At 32.5% G+C, this 25,895-nt stretch overlaps 1 protein-coding gene across 6 annotated transcripts; it reads right to left on the minus strand.

Annotated features, from left to right (window-relative positions):
- LOC148602763 (A disintegrin and metalloproteinase with thrombospondin motifs 1-like) lies at window positions 1–25,895 on the minus strand. Of its 6 annotated transcripts, none has more exons than XM_088551902.1 (23): window positions 25,256–25,891; window positions 19,904–19,967; window positions 19,565–19,625; window positions 18,937–19,198; window positions 17,737–17,884; window positions 17,164–17,339; window positions 15,701–15,787; window positions 15,245–15,342; window positions 14,568–14,693; window positions 13,906–14,022; window positions 13,213–13,310; window positions 12,633–12,712; window positions 11,746–11,856; window positions 10,921–11,078; window positions 9,818–9,878; window positions 8,992–9,127; window positions 8,548–8,726; window positions 7,869–7,986; window positions 6,414–6,503; window positions 5,908–6,080; window positions 4,648–4,711; window positions 1,948–2,070; window positions 1–827 (listed from the first exon to the last, which is right to left on the minus strand). In XM_088551902.1, exons 1-23 carry the CDS (start codon window positions 25,301–25,303, stop codon window positions 379–381), a joined length of 3,027 nt encoding a protein of 1,008 aa, XP_088408028.1. In that variant the 5' UTR covers window positions 25,304–25,891; the 3' UTR covers window positions 1–378. The 6 variants fall into 6 exon arrangements, 4 of the variants coding, with proteins under 4 accessions (XP_088408028.1, XP_088408027.1, XP_088408030.1 ...); XM_088551901.1 differs by having other exon boundaries at window positions 19,898–19,967; XM_088551904.1 differs by having other exon boundaries at window positions 1,960–2,070; window positions 25,256–25,890.

A 25,895-nucleotide genomic window follows, 5' to 3' on the forward strand; every position in this document is an offset into this window, starting at 1 on the left:
TTCATGATAGGTGTGGTTTTATTTGCTCGCTCCAGTAGTGCAAGACATTTGAATAATTGTTGACAGCGACGATGGCCATATGGGCATATGTATATTACAAATGTTTTATTCTCTGTTCTTACCTTGAATCGATTTATCGTCAATTGAGGTAAAACATGTAATTTTAAGCGAAACATTGACAAATATAAAAAAAAGTATGGAAAAGATGATGAGACCATGCTGTAAGCTGTGTTATATTTAACCAATTACATCCAAGCGGTCAATATCCGACAAATTTTCCAATATGTAAATCTTATTCCATTAGGAATCATTCTGATCTGTTGTCATAATGTTGACACCAATGCCTACATATTTGGTGAACTCATAAGAACAAGACTATCACAAATTGTTGAATGGCGGCTTTGTCGGCTGTTCTAATCTTGAGCTATAATATACAAAAGAATGTTTTCCTTTAGATATAGACGCGCTAGATTTTTTGTGTCGTCGTAATACAAAAGTGAATATTATTATCGCTGAAATAAATGCAACGGACGTGGGGACAAGTATTGTCACAAGAACAATCTGGGACGAATTAAGTGGGCTTATACTCGTGGATTGCCTTTTGGTAGTAGTATCTGAATTAGGTTGGTTTGTACTCGTTGATTGCCTTTTTGTAGGAGTATCTGAATTAGGTGGGCTTGTACTCGTGTACTGCCTTTTGGTAGTAATATCTGAATTAGGTGGGCTTGTACTCGTTGATTGCCTTTCTGTAGAAGTATCTGTAATCAATTTCGTTCTCAAATCCATAGCATTCCTGGTCGTGTCAATTGTATATCCCGAAGCCGTATCTTAAAAAAAAATAAAATAAATTGTGACAACTGCTAGGTTTAAGTTTTGAATTGAAATATAGTCGGAAAAAGTTTATACACTTGAAAACGAGTTTGCTTACTATATAAAAAAAAAGAAATACAGGGAGTGTAAAAAAATACAAAATACTTATTCTGAAAAACATTAACGTTTTAGATTGATAATAATGAACATTTTTTCAAAGATTACACAGCTTTGGAATCAGTTAACATTTAAAAAAAAAATTCGGTAATTCCATAAAACCGAACATGTTGCATAATGACTTATTTCGCGGATGTATTCTTTGTTTAACTGCATTTTATTCACTGCTTTTTAGAGAAAATCCATATGGAAAAGCACAAAAAACACTATTTTGTGTATGTATGTATTTTTTTTGCGAAGGTCAAAGATACAAATTAGCACAAAAGTAGTGTAAACATATTGCAGACAAGAAAAAATTCCTACCATCTACTTGAATAGGATCTAGGCATTAGTGTAGGATTGTTGTGCTTGATCTTCAGACAAGAATTTGAAGTTCAAAAATGCTTCGTCACAAAATAAAAGAAGCAGAACTTCGACAATGTAGAGGTCGTATGCTGTGTTGCGTTTTATTAGGAATTTTATTTGGCGTAAAATTGTGGAATGTTCTGTAATTCATGGAAAGTTGTATTGAAATAAAACAACGTCCAATACAAATCTATGTTGGCTTCGTACCAATTCAACCATCTCTCTAAGTAGAATAACTATGTCTCACATTGTATCAATGTCCTATCAAATCCTGGGCGACTTTCGGACACAGTGTTTCAAGATGTCAACTCCTTTCTTATACATATTTTAACATATGTCAAAACGTCTATCATGTATTCAGTGATAATAGGACACACTGTAAGAAAGCTATTCAAATCACTTCATAGAAATGTTCGTATATTTGTGTTACGATCAAACTTGTAAATAACTAATTAATAACAATACCTTACATGTTATGTATTGTATAGCTCGAAAATTGCGTATGCTTCGGTTAGGACTGGTCATGTTTTTTTTCTAGGAAACCAAAGAGATTAGTTTCAAAACACAAAATGGAGATCGTTAGTACTATTATTATCATTATTATATATATTTTACTAGTGAACACACCAGGAGGGCTTGTACTCGTGGATTTCTTGTTAATAATATTGTCTGTAATTTTTCTCGATGTGAAGTCTGTAGCATCTGTTGTCGTTTCAACTGAATAACTCAATGTGCTATCTATAAGAAAGAAAATAGATATGAAAATCACTTGGTATAAAATAAATTTTTAATAACAAAATATAACACTAATCTTCCACGTATCCCCTTAATGGACTCGATGGAGTAAAATGTCATAAAACATATTTCAGACGATTAATGATGTAGTAAAGACACCATTTATTAATGAAGTAAATACGTGAAAAGACAGAGGTCAATACGGTCAACATCTTGACATGAGAGTAGGATAGTTGTGCCTGATCTACTAGTTCATTCCAGAAAGTGCAAGAAAACTTCGTCACGTAAAAGATGAAGGCGGACCTTCTTCATCTAAATTAGATCTCTAGGTAGAACTTCACCTTACATAGTAACAATGTATTCTGTTCATTCACCCGCGATCGTTTGGATACAATATTTCCAGTTGTAAAATACATACCCGAAACCGTTAAATTTTACATATTTAAACATAACTGTCTCAACACGACTACTAAAGTGTTTAGTGAAATTAAAGGTGGTCACGCCGAAACATATATTTAAATATCCAATCAGCCTTCCTAGATTTGCATGGAAAATGATGTTAGTTTGAATCAATTTGTTGCATGTTAACGTAATATAAAAATTAATTTAAAAAATACAAATGAAAAGAGCAAAAATGCAATTAACCATACATAGTTTACAATTAAAAGTGGCGCAAGACAGATTTGTTTGTAATAACATTGAGATTACGTTTGAGGCCACTTTCTATTTAACTATTCGGTCTATTTTGCAAAAGTTCATAGGTATCAGTATCCAAATGTAAGTCTCAAAATCTGATCAAACTATTCGCTACATTGGTGCATAGGATCGTGTTTTCATAATTCAGAGAAGATACGTTTTGCATATAACTTCTCAAAGATGTTAGAAAAATATAATTTCCAAAGTAAATATTTGGTCATTCCCTCGATTGTATATTTGAACTCGTTGGCAAGATGCACTTAATTCATGCCATAGACCACGAGCCAGGCGTTATATAAAAAATAAGATTGTAATTTGTTACATTTACTGGATTTTTTATACAGAAAGTACTACAGGACAGTCACATACAATGAATACCATATACTTGTCTCAGAATGTAAACACTTTCCACGACGCTACATAATCGAATCATGGAATATATATAATGCAAGGAAGTTCTTGCTATCAAAAGGATTATGCGTTACATCAAGGCAATATGCATATGAATCTCAACTGTAGTGTATAAACATTCTTTTGTTAATCATGTTTATCAAACTTTGGCATGATATTAACATTATATACATTTGGAATAAAGCACAGCAGTATGTAGTTTATACGCGAATGCAGAAAAGATTTAAAAGCGATATAATCATGATAATGTACCATTTAAGCTAGATATAGAATAAGTTACTTTTGATTCTGATACTGACAATATCATGTGGAATATCTTGACGAACGCGTTACTATTGTTCTTTGATAGGTAATCTTATTATATTGTTGGTCATTTTGGTATATTTTAAACAAAAAATGTAGTATGCGACCACAAAATGTGAATTCATGCTTGACGTCATTTTAATTGAAAACTCTAAAGAATGTCTAGTGAGGTCACAATCATCACAACGTCTTGACGGATATTTTCGAATATATTGTCATGTATGATAGATAAAAAGTATCTGTCAACAAATTTTCGATTAACATGAATATCTGAGCTATTAAGGTGCTATTTTGTCTTATCATTATTTATCATAAAACATTGTTTTCAGTATTGTCATATGAAAATCAAGATGGTATACATAACAGAAAAGCAGACGGTTATTAACAAAAGTTCACGAGCAATAAACATTAAAATGCTCTACAATGGAAACGAAAGAAAAAGGGACACAAACAACAAATGACAAGAAATAACAATATAGCAGACAAAAAAAAAAACAAAAACAAAAACAAAAACAAAAATAACAAACTAACACAATTAATGAACAACCCGTATTCCTATTTAAACTTGGAGCATGGACCAGGATAAGCGTCATCGGCTTTTTAAAATACTCACCAAGTTTCATATAAGATGTAACATTGGGGTTAGGCAAAATAGGAAAAACCTATGGATTGTGGACAAATATGTCCTTATAATTAAGAATTTTAATTTAACGAATTAGCATTTTTTGTTATATGAAATAATATGAAAGGCGAAGAAAAAAAAAAGAGTGCTGAGGTAAATTGTCCCGTTTTCATTCATTCTAGTATTTCGCTTTCATTATAATATATTCAAAATAAGGAACTACCGAATATGCAGTAAGAATAATTTATGTATCCAAATGTGCTTTTTAATGGACCGTTTCAAAAATGTATGTCATTCATGATTGGATTGCTATTGTTCTTGACATTCCTTATTGGTCAATACGTGTTTTACGAATTTCTTAATTGATCCATTAAAATGTGAAATATATTTACTATGACTGTAACTATTCAAAAACTTTCCATATAATCAACTATGAATGCAAGTAATTATCACCATAACAATTATATTACTTGTAACAATCCTGTAAGTTCAATGAAAATGAGACAATTGTTTTGATAGTGTAAACAAATATAAATGAAGGTACTTGCCATTCATAGGTACCGAATATATTAACTTAATTCCAGTATTGGCATTCGTTCTAAGATTATATATCTAATAAATACAGAGAATGCATGCTTGTAAACATAATCAACCGATGGTTTCATCTTCATAATAGAATGTATACATAGTACTTTTATATGCTAAGAGTAATCAAGGGAACCACGATTATAGCGGTAAACAAAGAGTAAAAAAGGGAACCAAGGTCATAGCGGTAAACAAAAGAGTGTAATCCACGGACAAAGACCAGACATGGAAAACAGACATACGCAACAAAGAACATAAAGTAACTAAAATCATACATACAAAGTAACAAAGGCAAATGAGCAACTCGGACTCCACTAAAAACTGGGAGCATGGACCAGATGCACCGGTAGGGTAAAGGTCTTCGGCTTTTCTATTAACACCCGCCGATTCGCTCATAAAAAGTCAAGTGCGGGGGTAGACAAATGAGGGAAAGAAAACTATGACCCATTAAATAAATCAGTTTTCATGGTGCAGAACGATACACTATAACGATCCACGAGTTAATTCACGAAACTTTTAGGTGTGTAGGAATTAAAATTATGCCGGCACAACGGCACTTTGTCTGTGATAACCTACATAGTTCATGTTTATAACATAAAAATCAGCGGAAATTGTCAGTATAGTTGACGAAAAATGATTGATGTGGTTTAAAGTCCTAAAGTTGATATTTCATGCATTTAAGGACAAAAACGATTGACCAATCGAAATGACTCAGTTTTGTTCTTGTCCTACACATCGAGTCATATCTTTATTGTGCTAACTCACATAAGCAAAATTCCGCAAATAAGGAATTTAGCCTCTCGGACATAATTTGTCTGACTCCGGATGTACCAATAGTGACTGTATCAAATATGTAAGAGGTGTTACGAAGTGACTTCTTACAGTTTGTATATAAAAGTCGACTATGAATCGAAACCAAGACCTCCCGCACTCTTTGAAAATTATAGAAACATACTGAATTTTTGTACGTGTACAAATACAACTTTTTCAAATAATGTCTTCATAAACTATGTAAATAACATTAAATTCAAAACAGTAGAATAACCGATTAAAATGTTTTTAGGGAGTGAGATAAAGATAAAATATGTTGTATGTAAGAAATCAATGACCACCTGGTATGTTTGTAGGTCTAATTGAATGTCATTGATTTTCGAATACTACACAAAGTAATTCATCGTAAATATTGACTGAACCATATGTTATTTTTTTCCGTCAGCTCTCACCTTGACAATGACAGGTGCAATAAGTGGCCCTTCCGCATGCATGATTTGTGTAAGGTATTTGAAGTGCCAAAACGTTCCACCGTAGCTTACAGGATTGTCTCCAGTATCAAATATCCTACTATCGCCTACTATGTTACTCGCTATTATAGGGCGGTCCTCTTTTGTGTAAATTTCTGTTTAAAATATACAAAATAAAAAAAATCTTTACTAATTCCGTTTTTTAATTTAAAAACCGTAATTTTTGGCTTGAAACCATTGTTAACGTCTCATTTTGACATCAATTAAAGAAAGCATAAACCCAGGAAGTGTGAAAATATGGTTATTTTTTCCTATATCTACTTCCTTCCAGATATATGAAACATTATTAGAAGTAAGTAAACAAATCTGCGCGTTGTCATAGGCATAACAGAAACTCCGAAATAGCAGCGAGGTTGTGGTAAGTCGCGTTTAACCAAAGCGTATAAGATGTCGCTGCCGTTTCGGATTTTGAGGCATAACACACATACCTATATAGTACTGTTTCATGTCTTTCCAAGTATACGATATTTCTATATTGAAAGCTCCAACAGGAATTTCAGTCCATTCATGCCTTGTCCCTGTAAATGTCATACTTATTTACATCAAGTTAAGTCTTTAATATATTGTAAAGATGGTACTCTTGTTAAATTCTTTTACAATGAAGGATTATGATGTGTACAAATGGGAAGCAACATTCTACAAAACAAAACACTATTATGCGATATACAAAACACGATACAACACCAAGCATAACCTTAAGAAATACCATGCAAATCTCGATCTACTTATTTCAGCAATTCTCTTCCTTGAAAATTACAAGACGCCAGTGCACCGGCTATTTTCATACATTCATATATCAACATTGTTAAGTAGAAGTACTTTAGAAATGTCCCCATTTTTTGACAACAAGGGTTCCTTCAAAAACTGCTTAATTGTCAGATATTGAAAATCAGTAAATTGTCTTAAACATGCACATTGTGATTAATTAAAATGATGATATTTGATAAAACTGCGCTAAATTTCTTTGTTTTTTTTTCTAAACTTTAAGCTGATTTATTTGTTCAGTCAGAACTCCCAACAAGGACCATGCACATTGAACGTCTCAGTTCAGCAGTTTTTTTCTATTAAATTGTTAGACGACTTTGTATCGGCTCCATATATCAAAACTGTTTGATATAAAGACATCGACAAATTCTCCCAGTATTTTCATTATCGGGCTTACTTCAAAAGCTGTTCAATTGTCAGAACTTTCAAAGATATCCATGAAGACCCCTTAATTTAGCTGACGAAACATACTTCTATTTAATAAAATGCGGAAATTAACTAAACTCCGGGTGTTGAAAGAATAGGCCTGCAGCAGCTTGTCGTAAAAGGCGACTAAATAGTGCTCAGAACTCTAACCGATGGCTAGGGCGCTCTTCCCACAGAACAACTGGGATGTGTGCTCCAGGTGGTGGAATGGGGTACCCCTGGCGTGTTACATGCTGGAGTTATGCTGGCTATAATACGGAAAACCTGACCGCAAACCATAGTGGTGCACCGTGTTGGGAAAGATGCCACGTTCCTCGCACGTTAAAGAACCTTACTGTGGTATTCTCCCGGAGTAGGAACCATAGGGCTCCGCCACAGGAGGCTAAATAGCCCGACCCTACCCACCTCTCCCTATTTCCAGTTGCAATCAAAATTTGTCGACCCCATTGTCCTTGTGTCCCATCCCTTTTTCATTTTATCATCATTTCATGTTCATTGTATCATCAATTTCATGTTCATCATCTGAATATAGCTCAAATATTGCTGCTTGGACGTTAAACCCCAACAAACAAACAAAAACTAAACTTTCAGTAGACTTCTTTTAAAAATATGCCATTTGTTCATTTTTTGTAGACCAAGTTCAATGTGTTCCGGTCGGAGCTTTTAACGAATTAATTTATTTAAATACATACACTGTGAAAGCGTCTCATTAAAGGTACCCTCTCTTACAATACAGGTACTATTGTCACCGTTACACACGCCACATGAATCAAACTCAGACGTACCAGTAGTGTCGTTGCAATCAAATCTCTACAAATTATATGATAATGATAATGTTAGTATGTATATAATACTTTTGTTGTCGCGAAATAAATACTTAACCAATAGTGAAGGTCTGACTTAAGATTTTTTTTAAGGTCACGAATATACCATAAATGTCCATAAGGTCTTTTTCCCGTACATGTATATTAAAGTTACTGAGAGTTTAACATATATAAATATAAAACAAGGAGATATTGTGTTTGTGTATCTCCATTAAAAGAAAAAAACAAAAGAAGACTTTAAATTTGATAAAACAATAAAGTATAATAGGTATAGCTTAAAGGTTAAATAATTTAAAATCTGGAATTAAATATAAGAATAACAGGACAAGACACATAAATTTAACCATTTCTTACTTAGACATTTTATCATCGACAAACGTCAAATATAATTAATTTCCAGGATAAAGGAATTACGCTGGAAAAATGATTCTTTTTTTTACTTCATAAAAAGACAAATTTCTCCAAACAGCGTTGTACGAAATGTTCAATAAAAACACCAATGATAATTCAAAACAAATAATAAAGGTTAATTTGATATTACATGTACCTGGCCATATCCTTCGAGGCATGCGTAGTAATACCCAGGTCGTCTTGGATACAGATTAGCATCTGCATTAGAGAGAGAACCAGAACAAGGCGTACCATTTTCTATCAAACCATATCGATGTTGTGCAGGTGCTGTGTAACCAGGATTAGGTGCGCATTCTACTTCACAATTTCCCCAATCTACAATTTTAACAAATAAATTTCCATTTTTAGGGTTTAAAAATTACGATTGTCCTCAGTACCTTGAGTACTTAGTTGTCTTATGACATTGCTTATATGTAACAAATGTTTTTTTGTTTATTATACAAATTTATTTCAACGAAATATATTCAATTGTACAATTTATTTCTTTGGGAAAATAGCAAGTCACTTAAACATATGAAATGTATAAGGACTTCTTTCACGAGAACATAGGATGTAGTTTTGTTTAGAAAATCTGACTTACTGAATGAAGAATAAATTGATCCATTTGCTGAGTATATTGTTCCATTAATGACACCGTTATCGATCATCCTCTGACAAGTTTCACTCGCTCTTTGATAAATGAGGGCCGATGTTGTACCTCTATCACTCGAGCATGGCTGTACAATATTGTATTATTTGTTTTAATCTTAATTTATTTAATAAGTCATATTTTTTTCCAAAGCATTCTTAATATTTTCTATTAATAACATTTTGGAGACAAAGAATTTTAAGTTTATCCACTTCATAATTTAATAATTTTTATTATAAATCTTTAAGTTCATTTAAGACCAAAAAAAAGGTAACAATCTTAATAAAACTTAAGTATAGTTCTTCCAACAGTCATGCAGAAGAGATTCATCACTTTTCCTTTTCTTTCTTTTTTTTAAATCTCAAATTCTTTGTCTCAAAAGGTTGTTGTCTTAGTGAACTTTAAAATCATTGTTTAAAATCATTTTCTGAGCCATCCATTGCCGATTTAAAACCACATTTTTTACAATTTGACATACAAATGGTTATGCATTACGATGGAACAAAACATCAGTGGGATAAAAGTTGTCCTGTGCCACCCATATCACATGATTGGCCTCGCATGGACTGTCCCTTAAAGGGTTTCAAGTATATATATGTAGGCTTAAACTGTATGAATGCCTGAAATACATGTTCTTATTTTCTGCTTAACATTAATCGTAAGTTAAAAAAAATAAATTAACGGTCTGCTTCAAGGAAACGTATTGCCATGAAAACATCTGACGCACAGCACCTACAAAAAGAAAACAGCATACTACTCAAGTATAAGAAATACCTACCGTTGTATTGCAAGCTATTGCATCAAATTCATTGCCTTCACAACCTGCAGTATTTATTGGGCTGAAAAGTGCAAAAACAAAATTGACCAAAAGAGATAATCAATTACATTTTCCGTAGTTTTTACATGAATACTATTATATTTATTTTATCTTAAAATTAATGCATCTTCCATACAAATTAAAGACTTTTAAAAAAAATCGTGTATTGTATTTATTGTTTTACTTATTGCTTGGATCTTCTGTACAAGTTTGACTGCTGGATTTACCGATTTCGACTTGTGGCAATTTATTGCTACACATTTGAAATATACCGAAAATAATGAACCGTATTGGAAGCAGGAGGTTTAACAGGCTCAAAACCTGGTTTAAACAACCTTTCATATTGAAATGTATGTGCCTAACCTGGAAGGCCGGGTAATATTTCGTTCCACAAGTTTCTCTCAAATATAACCTCAGACCTCACCTGTGACGTCTTCTGTGCTTTGATTGGCCGAGCGAATTTGACGTTATTTTATTTACTTTTTACGTTCTAATATTCAAATTTAAAGAAAACTACGTTTAATTTTTTTTTCAAATTACTTATCATCTTTAGATTTAAATGCACAATCATAAAGCTAATTTACATAATCTAATTTTTGTTTTTATTTTATTTCATTTTATTTTACTCATAAATTGTGCATATCCGTCCGAGGTGACCTGAGTCTATATTTTAGCGATCCTAGGGTCGCTTATGATATGGAGCGGGGAACCAGATTATGCCTGTGCCTTGTCAGGACTGTTGCAGTGGTTTTCGAACTTTCCGGTTTTTGTCCTGATATTGCCATTAGTTATACCGACTTTTTTGGACTATTTCCGTGACTACTACAAATATTTTATCAGTTCGGTAATTTTGTTTTACCCTTAATTTACATGACAATAAAATTTAGCAGCGTTGTCATATTAATTCTTATAAAGTGTTCTAGATACACTTTTTGAAAAATTGCATTGCCGCTGTTATTAACTTAGTAACAATTAATCATACTCTGTTTACCAACAAACAATTGTGTTCATGGAAAACATCTCACAAAAGTTTTATCTGAAAGTTGACATTATTTTATGCTAACCTCGGATTGTTGCATTTTCGACGTCGATAGTTGATACCCCGCCCACATGTCCGGCTACATCCCATCCATTTAGACCACTCGGCCCAGTTACCATGTCTTATAAGAGGATCAGTTATTTGAGCTGCTGAGAAATTTTGACAAGACCCATCAAAACATATCTGAAAGCACATGATTTATATGATAGAAATCTAAACTCCAATTAATTTTAGCAACCGAAAACGTAGATTTGATATGTTCTGTTTCAAAATTGGTTAGAGAAAACGACATATTCGGCTTCATGTAGACTTAATTGTAGATATAAGACGGGGACAAAGCAAAACAAACTGATAATATGCAAATGTACTAAAAACACACTTTTACAGACAAAAAAAAAAACGAACACACACACACAAAAAAAAACAAACAAACAAACAAACAAAGAAAAACACGCCAATAAAATATAAATGAGTGAATTATTAAAAGGTGGGTATCTGTAAAATTAAACATACTTATACACCATACAGTGGCATTTGTTTTGGCGATTTTAAACTTATTGTTCCTTATTTATTTCTTGGATTAAGTAACATACACCGATGTTAATATGTTTATCTAAGCCTTTATTCTACTTTTCTGTTTACCATTTATTCATATGATTAATTGGTTTTTTTTTTAATTTTTTGTCCAGCATTCGGCGCTACAAAGTGCTTATTGGTTCACCTTTGTCAGAGAACTTTGAGTACATATGTAAGAATATTTAAGTTTCGTAGAACATGGCCTTTAAATGATGTCTACAGTCATAAGGCTATTTTTATTTGACCTCATTTAATTTTAATTAATTGACCTTACTTTGTTGTCAGCACAGTAGAGCCCATTGATTGAGTTGGTCTGTTTGATCATTCTACCATACAGCGGTCCTTGATTCGTATCTACACAACTGTGGATGTTACATGATGTAGGCTGAGAAGCATAAGAAAAAAATCCATAAATCCATCTGCACCATCAAAACTTATTTGTTCAACGTGTCCTAGTCTTACATCCCTCTTTCGTCTACACCGGACTTGATTTTTTGGAGCAACTCTGCAGGTGTTTCTAGAAATGCAGAGGATGCTTACCCTCCCGGTGCACCTGGTCCATGCTCCAAATTTTTAGTGGAGTCCGAGTTGCTCATTTACTTTTGTTATTGTGTATGTATAATTTTGATTACTTTATGTTCTTTGTTGTGATTGTTTGTTTTCCATGTCTAGTCTTTGCCCCTGGATTACATTATTTTGCTTCCAGCCAAAAACTTGGTTCCCTTGATTAAACTTGTAATTACATTACTTCCATACCTACCGTACATGCTCATTTTTAACGTTCTATTCGGCATGTATTTGAGATGAGGACCATAATTTATGAATCAATACTGTCTGCCTTTAACTTCAAAGTTGACTAGGGATGCTTTTTGTCGGCAAAAAGATATATTTACTGCCATGGGTTTAACCATTTTGTATAAATGGAATCAATCCTTGTTTTATAGATATGTTTTGAATACTTTGCCTTACAACTCGGTTGTGAAATTAACATGTGCAAACCTTATGCTATAATAATACTTAAAAGAACACTTATTTTTTTGTATATAAATATTCACTCTGATGTTACGAATATTTCTTTTTTTTAAATATTGTAAAACACAACCATATACGAATCCTAATGTTTATCATTTAAATGAGAATGCTTCTAATAGAAACACCTACAATAACGTGCGGAAATTCTCGGTATCTCCAACCAGATCCGTACTTAAATTCACAAAGTTCATCGGCAGAATACTTCTGTCCTAGAAAGAAATCACACTTGACAATACCACAGATGGACGTCTGCATACATTCATGTACGACCGCTTATATTGGAAACATTGCGAAAGTGTGCAATTTTGAATGGAACCTGGCAATGGATTTGTGAGAGATACAATGGTTTTTTTTACATTTTATGATGAATCTTAAGCAAAAATGCCAATGCATAAGCACACTAAAGGCCTGTAAAACGTGGAAATGAATGTTGATACAGAACTTGCAGTGTAAGATTAGTAATGGCCTACTGTGTGTTACTTATACCAAGAAGAACAAAATAAATGCATTGCCAGTGTTCCTTTTTGATGTATTTATTCCTTTAAATCACCGTCTAAAAAGAATTCAAATTATATTTATTTGTGATTATTCACTTGACAATTTATTCAGGTATTCTAGTGGATACACATAAGTGAAGATAAGACATCTGTTTTATCAAACTTTTGTTAAATGCCTGCATTAATTAAAACGTAATAAATAAAGTACGAACCGGGAATTCCAGGATCCAAAGCATTATCCGGTAGTTGAGCCGTACTGACTTCATTATCTGGAATATTATTTGTCCACAAACAATCTGCACTTCCTGACCTTAGAACGAAGCATATTTAAGGTTAAGTAAACCAAACCAAATTACATTAATAGCAAATATTGGTAATATCACATAGTTTTATGTTTTATTTTTTGAAAATGTATGTCTTAATATTATTTCGTTACGAGCGGAGACAGCGAAAGTAAGAAGTATTGATGTTTACGTCAGAATCTTTATTTTGTGTTAAAGCCTACATCATTATTTTGCGCTTAATTCCACCATTAATGTTCCAATAGATGGGCGAGAGAAACGATTTACATTGCTTTCATTTTATTACATTTTTACTAATTTCGAAATTTTCACTGCAAATGAATCTTGGTCATGCCGTTAGTAAAAATAATTGTTTCAAGACAGGGGTTACCACGAGAAATAAACAAATCACGACAAAATGCATTTTGTGTACAATTGGGGCTCTAATTAGATTCAACAAGGTAACAAATAGTATGTGACTTTAGACATACTATGGCTCACACTTCCTTCCCAATGTAAGGTTACGATGGTAAGCTTACTCCTATAAAAAGTGAAGAGCAGAGCAAAGAACTATAGCACAAAAGTTTAAAATTCCTATATGTAACGGTACAGAAATCTACCCACTTTAATAAGGTATCCATATCATTTCTACTACAGGTACTCCACCCAGCTCCAGCAGCTCCCATCAAACCGACATCAGGTGACGTACATCCCCGGTCCGAGTCGTGGTACATTCCCAAACTGATGATGAGGAAAGTTAATTAAAAAAAAACAAAAAATAAACATCATAGTTTTTCATATTATGTCACTTGAAAAATTTAACGAAAATATAGAAATTTCGAAACTTTTCGAGTACAAAATTTAGTAATTGTTCGATGGATGCTCACTTACGTTTAGTTGCTACATGTATGTGCATGTTATTTCTGGTACGATGTGTTCAAAATTGTGTGTGTACATTTTCCTTGCCTGCCTGTTATCCTTGAATTATGTTCTTTTTGATACATGCAACCGTTCAAATCCTGGTTCAATTGAAATCCCTTCGAATATTTGTTTGTTTTTATGTAAAGCAATCATCATGTAATATTTTCCATACATATACAATTGACTGTGCACAGTACTGAGCCAAAACACGAGCTAACAAATAAATAAATAATATATATACTAAAATGTGAGCACATCCTTTTTTAAAGACGTTGTTTTAGAGACATAGTACTTTTACAGATTTAGAGCTATTTTCGAATACCTATTTTCAATTTTGTTTTACATAAAACAAATAGCAACCTTACTTATGTCCTAATTCGTGAGCAGTAGTTACATATGTCATGACACCATCTGCCGAAACACCGCATCTATATTTGGGATTACACACTTTATTCTGCCAGGCAATTCCATTAACGCCTGGGCTTGGGACCCTTCATAAGAGACAAATATCATGAAATAAACACCATAAACTCTGACAGCAAACTTGCTTTATGCAACTCGATATCTAGCCACATGCATACTACAATATATCATCTAACCAAGGTAAACATCATATGCATGCTATGCTTAAATTGTCTCACAAAATAAATCTTGGAATATAGATTGTTTCTCGCTTCGATGTTTCGGAAATGACTGGAAAAAAATTCAGGAGCTAAAGACTGTGCACCATGTCTGCATTAACTAAATAATTGGTCAAAAACGAACTCGACAATGTAAAATTGAATTAACAAATGACAAAGTAAATCGTTGCAAAAAGTCCGCTATCCTTCGCCTTCATGTAAAATTTACTTACACTATATGTTTTTAAATTATTATAAAGTTCGTTTAACCTGAGATGCATCTGTTCATGATCATGAGGTTTACCTTCTCTATATACACATGTATGTGGTCTTAAATTTTGCTAACATTGAATGCATATGTGCATTAGCATAAAGTTCACTCATCGTGCATGCATATGTATATGATCATTTAGTTAACTCACCCTGTATGCATATGTATATGGTCATAATTTGTGCTTGTTGTTCCTTCACATACATTTCTCAGAGGAACACCTAGCGAAGACGACGTGTTGTACCATAACTATGAAAACAAAATAATCAATCAATAATTACTGGATGTACAAACAGTAAATACAATGTGGATAAGATACAGTATTTAGTTTGTTTTCAAAATTGATAAATGATGGCTTGTATGTGTTACACATGTATTTAGAATATGCTTGTTACACTTTAACAGTTTCTGTTGTAAATCATCTATGTTAAAAAGACGGTTGGTTGAAAAAAATAACGGTTGCCGTTCATAGGTAGTTAGCTGAATGCGTCAATCATGATAATGGCATGATGCAATATATTTATTCCATAAAAAACAATTATTTAATGGGGGAATTCATCAAAAATAAGCAGGTTTTGATTTCTGTTTTTACTTAATGTTTACTTACTGGATTTGTGTCAAAGAACGCCATGTATTTTATTGAAATCGTGATATTGTAGTTCAGTTGATTTGATCTACCCCACTCAAACTGCACCTTCAAACAGAAAAAAAGTACTTGATCTACCCCACTCAAACTGCACCGTCAAACAGACAAAAAGTGCTTGACCTACCCCACTCAAACTGCACCTTCAAACAGAAAAAATATGCTTGATCTACCCCACTCAAACTGCACCTTCAAACAGAAAAAAGTGCTTGATCTACCCCACTCAAACTACACCTTCAAACAGAAAAAAGTGCTTGATCTACCCCAGTCAAACTGCACCTTCAAACAGAAAAAAGTGTTTGATCTACCCCACTCAAACCACACCGTCAAACAGAAAAAAGTGCTTGATCTACCCCACTCAAACTACACCTTCAAACAGAAAAAAGTGCTTGATCTACCCCAGTCAAACTGCACCTTCAAACAGAAAAAAGTGTTTGATCTACCCCACTCAAACCACACCGTCAAACAGAAAAACAGTGCTTGATCTACCCCACTCAAAATGCTTCTTCAAACAGAAAAAAGTGCAAATTGTAACATGGGCAGTTCTATTGTGTTTGTTTGTTTGTTGGGGTTTAACGACCGAGCAGCAATATTTCAGCTATATTCAGGCGATGAACATGAAGTGGATGATTTAATGAACACGAACTAGTTCGATTGTGCAGAGTAATATTAGATGGATAGAATATGGAGACAAGAAAAATAATTAATTCGAAAGAGTGAATAACAAAATTATGATCATCAGTTCCGACGAATTAACGCAATGATATAACAGAATTTGTTCCGTGCGCGTTAAATCTGTAAGCTATTATGTCTACAGAGAGTGAAATAACTAAAGAACATAATCAATCAGCTGCTTTGGTGTGTACTAATATCGATTATATGACCGTTCAAACCTTGTACTGGATACCAAAACTTCATAAAAAACCGGTCAAAACAAGTTTTATTTCACCCTTAAACTAGTGTTCTAACACCAATATTTCTAAATAAATAACCTGTAATTCAATTACTGTTGACATATTTGCTCAAAGTTTATTTTTGACCTTTCATCAATAGGGGAAGCCTAATAAAATTAGTTTAACCCCGTCGCAAAATTTGCATATCCACAGTCCGGAGATTTTGGTCATCAATGAGTCTTCGTGTCGTTATTTCATGTTTAAGTATATTTTAACACATTTCGAAGTCTTACCGGATTGACTACCAACCGAACATTACACCTTCCAACCAAGAGAGTACTAGTATTGAATTAAACAAATCTTGTCCTTCACATTACTTGAACCAAGTTTTCTTATTCGATAACGTACTTAACTACATATTGAGGTTATAAAACAGGGCATATGCTTCATCATTGAGTTTTAACATGAACTTTATCACTATAAAAATCATTCGGTGGATAGAAGACAACAAAACACAGTAACAACTTTACTTACTGCATTATACTTAATCAACATGTTATCAATTCGTCTTGTAGCGTCAGGCGTCGTAAGATCATACCCCAGAAAATCAGAATCACAATATACAGCCATTTCTATGTCGAAATCTGTAGACGGTACAGCTCGCTTTTGCCTGAGTCCTTTTTCATCCGGTTCGTTGACTATTATATAATCTGAAACAAATATAAATGTCTAAAAACCTCTTTACAGTATTCGTTACAGTTCTAAGAACTTGCACATTCACTGAATCAAAGTCGTCACCTTTCTTTTCTTGTATATGTTTTTTATATACAAAAGAGGAAGCTTATCAAACCAGTGCACCTAATTCATCGTATTCAGTGGAAGTATATGAAAATTGAATAATAGTAACATTTAAATACATCAAAACGTATTTGTATCAGTTTGACTTTATTATTGATTTTACTGTATTTTTACTTCTCCTTTATTAAAGGAATTGTCTCCTTATTCAATTAATACTACAAATAGCATCACAAACACATTTTAAATGAAAGTCACCATCATACAGAACAAAATTAATGATTATCTTCATTTTTTAATATTTTGTCCTACCAGTATCAAGCATTAATGCTTCCAGTGAGATTTCCCTCGTCTTTCGTGAAATAACAGCATTGTGTCCTCCTGTTGATCTCCTTTTTCTTATATGTGCAGGCAATACTTCAAAATGGAGCTCGTGTGTTGGAGTACCAATCATTCCAGTCTACAGTTATATAGATATACACACATTACATATATCGTCATAAATCCCTCGAAGAAATCGTAATGAGAAATTTTAACCCTGTGAGGCAATCTTTTAGTCAAAAAACAAAAAAAAACTTTTAGTCAATTTAGAAAAGAATATAACGCAATTTAAAATTTATTCTGACGAAGTTCACACATTAAATTATAAGCTGGTAGATATCATCAAGCAATTAAAGAATATCAATACTAACAAGTATCAATGAAAACTGAATAATTGCTCCTAAATCTGAAATGATCTTTCATATGTCCCACTTTGAATGACAAATTAAAACAAAATATGACAACTGGTCTTTCTTAAGTTTCTATACAACCTAAATAGGAATAAAAGGGAATCAAGATTCTAGCGGAAATCAAAATAATAAGGGACAAAGACAAGACACGGAAAACACACACGCAACAAAGAACATAAACTCACCAAAACAATACATAAAATGTAACAAAAGAAAATGAGCAACTCGGACTCCACCTAAAACTTGGATTTTGGACCAGGTGCACCGGTAGGGAAAGCGTCCTCTGCTTTTCTAGAATAACAGAATTGAGAAAGTTGATACATAGAAAATAATTCTTGAAAAACTAAATCCATGGACGAAATTGTTTAATAGTAAGTTGGATTGTACATTGAATATGTCTTTTAAAATACATAAGTACATTGAACAGAAAACCTTAATGACAGAGAAATACGAATTAAAAAAAGTAGTTCGACATCTAGATCCAAGCAATGATACTCGAATTAATATATTTACTGCCAATATCTTATAAATACGCTAAATTCATAAGATTGGCTTCACATGTTATGAATTAAGAATGTTTCATTTTCAATGAAACACAATTTCGAGCTGTTTGTATTGGCTACGCCCATACTTAAGTGGACTACTTTTATAGATCATTGTGCATAACCTTTTTATATGTATATCTTAAATAAAACAGACTAAAATGAGAGAAACGTATGAAGTGTAATTTTGAGACTTGATTAATATGATCAACAATGTATAAAAGATAATCCCAACTTACCAATTCAAAGCAAAATGATGCAGAAACAATTCCATTGTGAGAATGAACATCCCCTGTAAGGTAACATTCAGGATGTTGTTCTTCATATTGAGTTTCTGTTTCACTCTCAATTGTCACAATAGTAGCCAATGGATGTAGCACAGACTTTGAATGAGATAACTGCATTTCGTAAAGTTCTCCAAAAGCTTGTATTCTAACGTTATAGAAATCGTTTTCTCTACCTACTGATCTTCGATGTCGATGAATCGACGCTGCATCGAGGCTTAAATAAAGTGTTTTGGTTTATTAAAAACTAAAAGTAGATACAAATGAATTTCTCAAAACAAACGTGAGATTCCTTTATTAATCTTTTTTTTTTTCATTCTTATCTTTTACATATGGAAATAAAAGAATATATCCTGTAGGATAAAACATAGAAATGGTTTGTATGACAATAGCTTTATCACACCAGCTTCATCTATGATTTGAATATTACAACATAACAACATATAAAGTATTCTTGAAATATGTTTGTAACGAAATAGAGGAAACACTGATGAAAAAATTATAGCCATTTTTCTTATTTATAGTATCTCGTTTTCTACTTGTAGTTAAATTAAATAAAATGTTTAAACAAATTTGAGTTTACCTTTGTATATCTTTGTCTTTGTAATGTTTGATTGTTGTAAGCTCAAAATGAGTATATCCAGCTGAAACAAAAAAAAATGTAAGTTTTCTGTTATTGCTTTTCTTTTGTGGTTGATGTTGAAACAGGTTATAATATAATATTTGTCATATTTCTCCTCAGTTATAAAATATAAAGGACTACAAAATAAAAGGGCAAGTCATGAAGTAAGGTTGACAATTTACTGATGCCTTTCACAGTACAATTGATAACATATTCTAATTAGGAATAGCGTTTTTATCATGTTTATCAAGTGTCGCTGTTACTACCTAGACAAAAGAAAAATAAACACAGTACATGTACCGTCTCGAAGTTTTCTTTCTTCAATAAATTGATCAAGGTGACTACTCTCAGGGACAGACATTGCCTGTAAAACAAAATAATATAACCCTTAGAACACATCATTCATATTGAGGAATAGACAGTTATTCAAATATGAAAGAAGTAGAAGTCTCTAGAAATAGAAAATAGCTCTTTTTTAAATGATAGGCAGAAAAAACGGCAATTTTGAAGTCGAGGCAGAAGATATAACAGCCAACCCAATTGAGGCGTATTTTATAGTTACTGTATTGAACTGCACGATATTATTAATTTACATTTTACCACCTTCTTCCCAAGTAAGTGGTGGTATAAACAGTGTATTGTCATTTATATATAACGAAAACAGGTATGGTGAGTTTGACTAAGAGACAACAACCTCGTTTTGATAAAAATGTCAGTCCATGATCGCTCTTTGGTCTTCAATGAACGACGAGGAAACCATCCCACTATAGGGGAGAATGCAGCTGGCCCCAAAAAATTATACAGCACAAGTACAGCGAATGAAATATCCCTATATACTAAAGTAACATTAAAATTAACTAAAGGTGAAAACGAAACAATGCACACTGAGGCCAAAAAATACCTTATTTGGGACATGCGCAAAAAAATGGGGCGGACTTAAAGACAAATCACTATTGTTTATGCGCATTGTATGACGCAAACTATTATATCGTCGGCAATTCGTGACGTCGCTTTTGACGTCGAAATTCGCGATTTATCTCTCTTTGACCTTAGAAGAAATATGACGTCGAGATTCAAGGTCCGCTTTGGAAAATCTTCCGTAAATGCCAGGCGTCCGTCTGTCCTACACAAACTCACAACTACAATTTCACAACGGATTCCAAGGAAACCTATACCAAATGTTACTACTACTTAGACTTTGCCAAAAAAAAGAAAAAAAAACAGCATTATCCGTTAGTTTTAGAGGGAGTTATGCCAATTTGATTACCATACATTTTAGTGATGATCGGATGGGAGAGATGAAACAATGTTCTTTTCTTGGAGAATGTGAGCTAGTTTTCTTGATCCCGACATGATGTTTAAATTAGGAATATTTAAGATAGTCCCGTATTATTGCAAATAAAACATAATTTTCTAGTACATTTACTGAGGTAAAAATGAATGTACAAAAAGTTTCATGCGGAGTATCTAATCCAGGCGCGGATGCAGAGGGGCGGATCTGGCGAATGCTCCTCCATTAAAAGTTGAGGATACCTTTTTTGTATGAAATAATGATTGATTGTCGTCAATTTGTAAAAAAATATCTATGCAGTATCAGAGTAAGAACACTGGAAAAATAGTATAGGCTTACAATCAGTATGTATGTTTACCGACAATGATGGCCTGCCAATTTATTCTCTTTGATTCTAGGATCAAATTTTCTGTCCTGCCCTTCTTTTAGAAACTTTTTTTCTTTCGCATAGAGCGCCGACATATTTTTTAAATGTAAACGAAAAATATTAGGGCAATAATAGATAGTGCCATTTTATTTCATGAAAATTTCAATCCTGATTTTTTATTTCAAATTTGACACAAAGTACGCCACAAGAAGACACAAACTTGAACAAGTACATATAGGAGGTGCACTCTCTTACATGTAACACTACTTCACCGGCGACTGTTGTGCGATATTTTCTTCCTGTTGTTCAGTACAAATATTACTACTAACGGTTGAAATGTTCCACGTACACTTGTAAATGTTGAACTTAAGATCCCGTTTAGTCATTTGCTGTTGAAGTATTATAAATAAACATTGTGATAAATGTATCGCCTAATAACCAATTTTCTGTTATCTCCAGTCTTAATCCTTGTTTCCGGCTTATTTCTTCACTGTTTGTATTGCCGTTTTGATATTCTATTTTTTCTAAAGACGTTCCGTCGCTGCCCATGACGTAACGTCATCTAACATAACATATTTGGAGTAGGAAACGTCCAATAACCAAACAACATTCTGCAGTAATGGTACACATATGTGATTAACTATCTAATTTGATCGGTGACCCCCACGTTTTAAAAGTTTATAACATCAGCTAATGGATACCTTTTTCATACCGCAAGTTTGAAAACATGTCTTAACGTGAGAAGTATTTAAGATTACTGTGAATATGGTTCTTTTGGCGGGAAACAATAAAAGATTCTTTCAGGCGGATAAAACTTATTGTATTATGTTTTTTTTGTTATGTTTTATGAATGAAATACCGACAATGTCCAATCTACTGGTGTATGGCATGTGTCATTCATAAAAAGTATTGGCAAGATCAGAGACGTCTGAATTGAATTCGGAAAATGACAAAAACTCCCGATTTTACGAATGTTTGAAATGCTACATCTTTGTTAAAAGCACGGTGACCTATATTTTTAGAAGCTTATTTCAATGCCTTTATACTTGAGACCATTCCATTAAAATTTCACGAAATTATTAACGTCAGAACTGGTTAACGTGATTTGTCTTTAAAGTACTTTGGCGTATCCACAACCCGCCCACTAAGTATCTATCGATTAAAAGCTTGTCTCTGATATATGAATTTTGCTTTGTTTTATAACTGAGCTTTATATGATGTTTATATGGCCAAATATGTATCAAATAAAAATGTATTGATGAATTATCTTTTACAATTGGTATGCTACATTGTATAGATGATAAAAATATAAACACGTTAGCTTTTTCGGTTCATATCATAATACGATCGTTACATGATGTCTGCAAATAGTAACGTATGGCTATTGTAAAAAGAGAGGGCTGTCATTTTATTAAAACGGCAAACAAATGCAACTTGACAAAATGTAACATAATAAGATAAAGTCAAAAGCTTAGTTGATCTATACACAGAATAAATAATATTAACATCAAATTACCATTTTAGTTTTGATATTTGGTAAAAAATAAAGTCCTTTTTTAAGTTTCGCATTTAGTTAAGGACAGATTTATATGATATATATATATATATATATATATATATAAATAAATATAATTGACAAGGAACTAAATTTCATTTATATAACAAAAAATGTTATCAAAAATCAAAATTGAGCACTCATCACTTTTCGAATATGTGAATATATGTGCTAACCGCATTTGATACAATTACGTTCAATATCGGCGAAATAAACCGAAGCGTCAATAGAAATGACAATACAGATACATGTACAATGCAGCAAATAGCATAGGTTACATGTTAAAAGTGAATACTAGTATACAGCTCTTCAATGTTATAAACTTCCCACTTACTCAATATACATGTACCATCCCCCGATTCTCTATTGACAGTACCTAATCTAATCCCCCTATAGAATCCCCAGTGCAAATTTCTGATCAAATATGTATATTATCAAATTAAATTCAAAGTTCTTCAATATTTAAACTGTTTTTTTTTAAATCTCAAATTTAATACACTTTTCACATGAATACCGGAACTCTTAAGAACAATATTCCCGTCCTCCCCATTTACATTCTTATCTACCATTTCTATTCCCCATTTCCCACCCAATATTCCATCGAGTGGGAAGTTTTTTTAATACAAGTATTGTACAAGAAAAATCAAGTCATCACAGGGAATAATAAATTAAAGTAATTTAAACTCCTACAAACAATCTAAGTTTCCTACAGGCTCTGTTACAGCGTAGTTACAACGAGATCCATCTGATAACAAGGTGGGAACTCCATGTACGAATCACACAAAATTTCTTTGTGTAAACAATACGGAAATTGCCGAAAATTATCTAAAAATAAGGAAACGGCAATTGCAATAGATCGACTGACCCCTCGAATTGTAAAAGTATTTAGAAATCAGTTGAGTAAAAAATACTTGTAGATAAGATCGTCATTTTAAACTAATTTAATTGCATTTTTCTTTGATGTTGGGCACTCATGATGACATCAGTCTGTATCAACCTAATGTGCACTCAATCAGAACGTTTTAATTGACTTCATAGTGTTGTACAATGTTGTAATTAGAAAATAGCCTGTCTTGTAATTTAATTTTATTTATGAATTATATTTGTTTATCTTCACCGCTAAAATTGTAATGATATTTTATCGAGCGCAGATCATGTGTTATCTTTTCGTAAGGACTAAAGGCAAAAAATGAACCTAAACCCAATTAGTTAATAATTTCAAAGATAATTTAAAGGTCTTAAACAAGTGTAAACACTTATTTTATGTAAACTCGGAAAGGTTCCTACAACAAAATTAATAAAACTCTAAAAAAAAAATGACACTTTTCAAATTTAAAAGGAATACACGACAAAAGTAACATTATTGACTAGTATCTTGGTTCTGTGAAGAGTTGTATGAAATGTGTGGTAGGGTTAAATCAGTTTTATAAGGCTTTTACCACCAACCTTTAAATGTGAGGTCATGGAAGTTAGATGAAATGACATGAACCCTCAGTCGGTTTTTTAATGCAATATTCAACTATTCATCTGTTGTTGTTTTTATCCATTATTCTTTTCAGATTAGGCTTATTATATTAAATAAAGTGTTCGATTACTAAATAGCTTGTAATAAGTCCTTGACTTGACCTGATGATGAATTGAAAAATTATAAACGCCGTTTATCGGGGACAAGGGCAAATATAAAAGTTTTTTTTGTGTTCATTCGTAATGGTTATTTTTAAAAACCTCTTTCGTTTGTTGCTGAATGGATATAAATGGGATTTTTCACGATGATTTATAATGCTTATTTTTAGGGGTTTGGTGAAAGAAAGATCTATTTTGATAGAATTACTTTCATTACTATTAATATTTCGGTATGAAATCAGGGATCCCAAAATATCGTTCAATTAAAAATCGGATTCAGGTATCTCGTAGATATTGCTGTAAGGATAAATTAAAATATGAATTACCCATTTGCTTTTGAATCTAAAAACTAATCGAATATAAAAGGATTGTGGCTTTTTGCAAATTACAATGTCATATGGTAATTATTATTTATTCGAAATTTGTTTTACTTTTTTCTTGTCTAATCTACTTAATTCGTGAATAATTAGAATTATAATGTTTCAGAAGATATAAGGACTGCAATCTCTCAGTGATGTTAAAACTGGAATAAAACCAATGCTTTACAGTTTCTTCCAGATGTCAGACTCCTTTTTTGAAACTTACTCAGGTCAGAATCATACAAAAGATTGATTGATACATGTACATTATTTTCACTTTTTGCAAAAGCATTCATTGTCAACTCGGGTTTCATTTAAAGTTAAAACATAGTTTCGATGTGGATATTATACCAAACTATAATAGTGTAAAATGAATTAAACATAGTCAATTGATTGAGAAGATGGAACTACATATGCAGAAGAAATAAAAATGAAAGCATATGAAAGCATAGCATACCTTTATGGTAATTATGACATTGATGACAAATCCACAGACCAAAATCATTGTTACAATTTCCTGTTTAGTGTATATTTGTTCCTTTTTAATGCATGTAAACCGTCTTCCATCTATTTAGTGTAAGTTGCTGTATCACACCAATTTACGCATCCATCCGAGTGTCATTTCTGTCTTCAGACTAATACCACCACAAACAAGATTAAATTTTTATTCCACCTTTTTAAAAAGTTTCAGTATGCATCTTCCGTTTCGCTGTACAGATATTCAAAGCTTTTATTCTTAAACCATTTGTAACATATCATTTTACCGATTCAAAAAATTAAAAAGAAGTTGGTTCGGTTTATATAAAACTCGTGCTTTTGTATTATATAAACTAAGTTGTATGATTATTTCATCTACAAAACCTTTTATGCAGTCCACCCATGCATAACATTTAAAACACTGTGTATAATGGAGCTAAAATATATAACGTAGGCGACAACAATTATTTTCGTTACACTTTTTTTTCGCAGTTCATTTTGCTCGCATGCATCCACACCTTAAATGATCCAACACACACTCTTATTGCATCATATTGTTGGAGCATCTGGACCCAGACCGACATATCGCCCGCAATCCATTACATTTCAAAAGAACCTAA

This window comes from Perna viridis, chromosome 11, assembly GCF_037379345.1.
Source record: "Perna viridis isolate PV_CMFRI_1.1 ecotype Kerala chromosome 11, ASM3737934v1, whole genome shotgun sequence".
Classification (NCBI taxonomy): Eukaryota; Metazoa; Mollusca; class Bivalvia; order Mytilida; family Mytilidae; genus Perna; species Perna viridis.

What these genes read in the sequence shown, in the direction of transcription:
- LOC148602763 (XM_088551901.1), bottom strand. Translation starts at nt 25,303, where the DNA reads ATGATTTTGGTCTGTGGATTTGTCATCAATGTCATAATTACCATAAAG. An exon ending in CGTTCTTTGACACAAATCCA is followed by an intron (nt 15,343 to 15,700) that starts GTAAGTAAACAT and finishes TTGTTTTCATAG; the next exon opens with TTATGGTACAACACGTCGTC. An exon ending in TAATGAGACGCTTTCACAGT is followed by an intron (nt 6,504 to 7,868) that starts GTATGTATTTAA and finishes TGACATTTACAG; the next exon opens with GGACAAGGCATGAATGGACT.